General features: G+C 41.9%; 1 protein-coding gene across 6 annotated transcripts in view; it reads right to left on the bottom strand.

The window, feature by feature from the left end:
- Positions 1-463: 463 nt before the first annotated feature.
- The window catches only part of kif23 (kinesin family member 23), a 20,635-nt gene continuing 15,270 nt past the window's right edge, over positions 464-5,828 (bottom strand). For 2 of the 6 annotated variants that reach the window (XM_020619324.1, XM_020619328.1), the window contains 10 exons: positions 5,312-5,473; positions 5,036-5,202; positions 4,782-4,955; positions 4,458-4,679; positions 3,525-3,866; positions 3,030-3,263; positions 1,616-1,704; positions 1,257-1,335; positions 926-996; positions 464-839 (listed from right to left, as the gene is read on the bottom strand). In XM_020619324.1, coding sequence (XP_020474980.1) covers positions 824-839; positions 926-996; positions 1,257-1,335; positions 1,616-1,704; positions 3,030-3,263; positions 3,525-3,866; positions 4,458-4,679; positions 4,782-4,955; positions 5,036-5,202; positions 5,312-5,473 — 1,556 coding nt within the window. In that variant the 3' untranslated portion in view covers positions 464-823. The remainder of the gene's footprint in view (positions 840-925; positions 997-1,256; positions 1,336-1,615; positions 1,705-3,029; positions 3,264-3,524; positions 3,867-4,457; positions 4,680-4,781; positions 4,956-5,035; positions 5,203-5,311; positions 5,474-5,828) is intronic. The other 4 variants (XM_020619329.1, XM_020619330.1, XM_020619327.1 and 1 more) reach the window with 3 other exon arrangements.

The raw sequence follows: 5,828 nt of genomic DNA, 5'->3' as shown, positions 1-5,828 counted from the left end.
TTCAGTAACTGAAAGCAGACTTTGTTTATATGACGGACAATGTTGCCACGTTCTCAACACATGACCATGGCCACAGCTCCACATTAATGCTGTTTTTGAGCATCATCATGTTGAAATGAACAGGTAGTCTGCCTTACTAGCCTCTTAACAGTGCTGCTGACATAAGGATTGTTAATCTGTTTAAATCAACACAAAATGGGTCCTTACAACTGTCAACACTAAACTTTACAACACATTTCAAATCTATGCGTCTGTTCAGAGACATTTCACATAGTTGACAGTTAACATGTCTTATCATGGCTGTCAGGAACCCAGTGTCTATCAGTCATTCCTGCAGTGCAGCTAAACCCATGTTCAAAATTTAAAAAAATACTGCTGTCCTGTGCTGCCATCTAGTGTTTAGAAAATAACCTGGCACTAATTGCTTCTTGTTTTATGCACTGACAACTTCACAACACACTGGTGCTTTGAAAGAATTTTATTCCTGGGTGTAGAATGAAGGCGACAGAGGTCCGTTTTACATATATTTTTTAAACTGGATATAATTCAGCCATTGAGAGCCAGGAACACTATGTAGCAGCCAAAAATCTGTATTGCGGCAGCTTAATGCCTCCGCATGCCAGTCTGTAACAAAAAATGTTTGTTGGTTCAAATACAACAAAATATTTTAAAATAGCTTTGGTGAGCCAAGTCTATACATATTTGCATATATAAAAGCGTGGAAAGTGTTTAAATATTAGAGCAAAATATAAAAAACTTTGACTATTGCACAACAACCTAGTGAAGACAGGTGAGTGATCACTGGAGCAGCTGTCAACTGCTTTTAGGGTTTTCTGCGTCTGTAAGAAAGTTGAGAGAGTTGAACAAATTGTGCACACTGAAGGATAATAAGATGGCCAAAACATCTATATAGCCAACAGCTTACTTATTGATCCCATGATGCTCACAACCAGGACCCATGTTAGAGCCAGCTCTCATCTCAAGAGCTACAGCGCACTGCAAAGAAGAGACACATTGGGACCCAAATGTATTGTTGGTACTATATTATTCTTGATACAAAGGGCAACTGAAAGATGCTTTAGCGACAGCGCAATGACAGTAACATTTGTCCATGCCTGTGATGTTTCTGTAATGCATTATATTTACAGCTCAGGGTCAGCCAACACAAAATAAATCAGTAAGTCAAGTTCATTACAGGATCCAGCAACCTTCTAAACCAAAACACAGTTTATTAGAGACTGATAGTATCATCTTACCCTTGTTTCCACATCAGTCCAAGCTCCAGCTGTTTGATCTTTATTGGCTGGTGTCCCTTCTGAAGATTTCCTTTTGCGACTTCAGAAACAGATGCAACATGACAAAGTTAAAAACAAAACAAAACAAAAAAAAAACAAAAAACATGGAGTGCCGTAGGGATGAAGCCAACCCAGCAGTTAGCATCACCCAAGTTCCTTTGACAAAAAGCCTATGCAATTTTTAGCATCAATTCTACCACCAGCGTGTCATTAAAAATCCGGAAGTGCAAAAATGCTAACTCAGTTCCGGGTTTTAGGATTCACTACTAGGACACTCTGTCTGGTTGACATGCAGCTAAAAACCTGCTGTCAGCTGCTACCTTGTGACTGTGGTCATCTCCTGTTTCAGAGTCTCAATGTCAGTGAACTGGACAGCCTGTCCTCCTCCTCTAGTTTTAATGACCTCACCCTATAAAAAAAAGAGAGAGAGATTTAATTCATAGTTCATCATTTCATAATTATCTTGCTATTCATCAGCTGAAATAAAGTGCTAATAACTGCTATTGTTTATCTAAAACAAAAGTGACATGCACCTAATGTTTTAATTCATAAACAATTTTGGAAAAAAAAAAAAAGATTATGGATAACCCTGTTAAATGCTGCTGTGTGCATGACCAAGACCAACACTTAGCTACTGGGAAAAATAGACATTCTACTGGAGCCAACATAAAAACCACCAACATGAACAACAACAAGGAGACGGCTATCAAGTCCAGACCCTCCGCAGACCACCAGCCACTCACATTTACCCCCACTGACGTGCATGCTGCACTGATCCCACCCAATGGCACCCCTCCTCCCCCCTAAAGGTCAAGTTAATTTTATTTTCTATATAGTGCCAGATCACAACAGAAGTCATTTAAGGTCTATACCTTATTCTTTTATTAAACAAACTAAATAGCCTTATGTTATTTATCTTATTTACACAACGGCATGTAATTTCTGTCTCTACATGGTCGTGTGTTTACAATTCTCCTCCGCTCTCTGGAGGGGAGTTCCGCCCCGATGCATGCGCACACACAGGTGAGCACACTCCCACCAGCAGACAGAGGGCGCACGTTGGAAAATATGATACCTTGCATCAAAACAAGCACTCACTTTTCCTTGCTAAGCTGTGTTAACCTACTGGTTTCTGCTATTGGTTAAGTTCTAAATGTATCTATACAGCTGGTGGATAGCTCGGTGTTAACACTAACTTTGGTATGGCGAGATGGGGTTCAATTCTCAGCGAGGGCCCTTAATGCTATCTGCCTAGCAAGATGCTACAGCGGGGGAGCCATATCATCCTCCCCACAATCGGAGATTGAAAATCACAAAATTTGTTTTGTGCATCTAAATCTAAAATGCATGAACAAGAGCACCTCCTTGTGCTGATTAGCTGAAATAAGCCGGCCCAACTCCAATCCTTATTTTCCCCGCCTGTACCAGAGCAAGCAAAGCACGCCGCCACCTCAGGTTTGTGGAGCGTACAAACTGAAACCCCAGGCAGAGATATGTGAGAAAAATTTAGCTGAATATGACAAAATGTGTAATGTGCATGCAGCTCAAACTTGTGCCAAGTTGAAAGTGATACATAAATGTTACTAGGTCCGACCTGGTAAGATTGCCGTCATGACTTTTACGGAAAAATGAACAGGGTGCTCATTCAGACCGGAAGCAGACACGTTCAAATGCCATCAGCGTAATGGGAAGGTGTGCATGTCTGAAAGGGGCGTCATATTGCAATGTACTTACCTTAATAAGTTTGGTCTGTATCTCACCATCAGAGGAGACCTCCTGATGCGTTAACACATATCTGTCACACTTGGAGAGGGCCTTCTCACTGGGCGCAGACACCTGGATAGCATTTGGAATGACGGGCTGCAAGACTGTACCCAAATCCAGGCTGGAGGAGGGTTTGTGGTCCACCCACTTCTCCCCGCCAGCAGAACGAGAGCGCCGGTGCAGAGGCCGTACCGGTGTCGTCGTCTGCCCAGATCAACAGAGTGGGGTGGAAAAAGGTTTAAAGAGGGAGAGGTCTGAGAGGTAATAAATCTGGTCAAATGATTACATCAAAGCCTGACAAAGTTAGGTTATAAAACAGTTAAATGGCTCAAGATGCTTTTATTTGTAGGAAGGATGTGGGGAAAAAGGTGAAATGGAAATGGAAAAACACCTGCATAAAAATTAAAAGCCTGATCAGGGACACCAGCTTTCTTTTGAATACAACCTCATGACTAACTCACTGACCCTGTAGCTTCTTTCAATTACATCTAGGTCAAATGTAGGTGATGGGACACAGGCATCGTCTTTTTCTCTTGTCCAACACAGAGCTCTTCTCCTGTTCTGGCTGGCTGAGAGGACGGCTGGGGACTGGATTCCTGCAGGTGAACTAGGGGAAGAGTAACTCTGGCTGCTTTCCTGAGTTGTTTTCTGCTCGCAGTCCGAGATGCAGCTAGGCAAAGACATAGAGCTACTGGTGGTGGGGGTGGGGATGGCGGGCCTTGGGCTCATCTCAAACTCCTCAACTATAGTAGCACTGACTGGCTGTGACTTTGGCACTGGGCTGACATGGGGAGACTCAACAGGGCTCTGAGAAGCAAAGTGGCAATACTGCATAATTAGTATTAAAAACAGATCACAAAATCTAAATGTTAGTCAGTGGTAGAATAAAGTGCACTTTGCAGGGAATGAAACAGTGAATGGCAATTTCTGTAATTTGAATCAATCAGGTAAAATATCAGTCATGCTCTGATTCCTGCTTCTTTAAGGATATACAGCTTCTGTTTTACATAATTCTAAATGGAATATCTTTTGTTTAACCAGCACTTCAAAAACCAAACAATGTATTAATGACTAATATCATCCAGAACTATTCCTATACAATTCCGCACCATGAATACAGACACATTAGTAATCAGACGGTGACGCATTTTCAGCATATGTACTTTTTTGTTTTACAAGAAAAGCATAAAGCACTGCAATATAAGTGTTTATGATGACATATCACCATCGGGATTAGTATTGTTAGTTCAGTCAGGGTAGTGTATTAGTTTGTGTGTGGATGAAGGGACAGAATTGCATTCTGCTATACTTCTCATGTAATCTAACAATGTTTATTAGTAAGTTAATTAATCAGGAGCTTGGTAGATGTTCTACATGTGCACTGTCTAAAAAACTTACAGGGAGAGGAGAAGGGGAGGCCGATCTCTTTGCAGGTAGGCGTTCCTCTCTGGAAGGCCGCTGCGGCTGCGGCTGAGGCTGCGGATGCGTCTGACGTGGTGGAGGTTCTGGACAACCTGGAGCCTTGCTCTCAGTCACGATGGCCTTGAGCTGCTTCAGTTTCTCGTCTTTCACCCAGAGCTTGTTCTGCATCTCCAGTTGCATTGCATTAACACGTCTCTCCTGCACAGCAACAGATGGATATTGAGCTTCTATAGCATGCTATAGTAAACAAAAAGCTATTTTTGTTTAACCAACATCTGTGTCATAGTAGGAAGAACTTACACATTCTTTCTCCCACTTATGCTGGGTATCTGAGACCACACCCTGCATGCGCTGCTCCATGCGTCTCTTCTCTGACAGCTCCCTCTGAAGCCTCTGCGCTCTGGTTTCCAGCTCCTGCTGCATAGAACGCTTGTCGTCCTCATAGATTTTAGTGGTTTTCTGCAGGATGTCAATCTGAAACAGAGCCATGGACATTTAATAACATAACTACAAACCAACACACTTAAGAAATAAAGAATGTTTTTGCTTCCTACCTTGTGTTCTTGCATCTTGTTTTTTTTCTCCAAGCGTTCAATCTCTGCTTTGTTGTTCTGGATGATTTTGTCTTTATCTATCAGTTTGCCATTTTGTTCATGAATCAAGTTGTCTTTGGAAATTAAGTTACTGTCCAGCTCCTGGAGCAAAGACTTCATCGTGTTGGCTAAAATAATATGGAAAGAAAATATGAGCCAAATTAAGAAATCCACCTTCCCAGGAAACCTGATGTGTCAAAGTCAAAAGGTGACAGCTGAGCTAAAATGAAGAGGCACCTGCTTTGTTGTATTCCTCAATCATCATCTGCCTGACCCTGTGTCTGTTCTGCAACGCTTCAATCAACCTGGGCAGTGTGATGTCATCATGAGGGTCAGTCAGCTCAGAGGAGGGTAGAGGTGGGAGGGTGTGCACCACATGGTTTATAAAAGAGGACACATCTACAGAAATAAAGTATTAGCCCAAATATAAAGACCGTGCATTTTTTGTGTAAATGTATATTTGAAAAAGTTGGCTTGTCTTAAATTTATGAACTGCTGTTGATCTGCATTCACATAAGCTGATGGGGCGTGTACAGCTTGAGAAGAATCCAACTACATAACTGAATAATAAACTGAAGGAATGAGCATTACCATCACCAAGACTTGAATCCACCAGCACATGCTGAATTTTTGTTAGATGGTACAATATCTGCGTGAAGTTGGCCCCCCATCCAACGCAAAATAAAGCCAAAATGGTGTAATCCGTTTGTGCTTCGTTTGTGCTGGTTTGTGCTGCAAAAAGTTTCGTTTGTGC

The sequence above is a fragment of the Monopterus albus genome, unplaced genomic scaffold (genome assembly GCF_001952655.1).
Source record: "Monopterus albus unplaced genomic scaffold, M_albus_1.0 scaffold218.1, whole genome shotgun sequence".
Classification (NCBI taxonomy): Eukaryota; Metazoa; Chordata; class Actinopteri; order Synbranchiformes; family Synbranchidae; genus Monopterus; species Monopterus albus.
The sequence above is the reverse complement of the archived record's forward strand: the minus strand, read 5'-3'. Positions and strand labels throughout refer to the sequence as shown.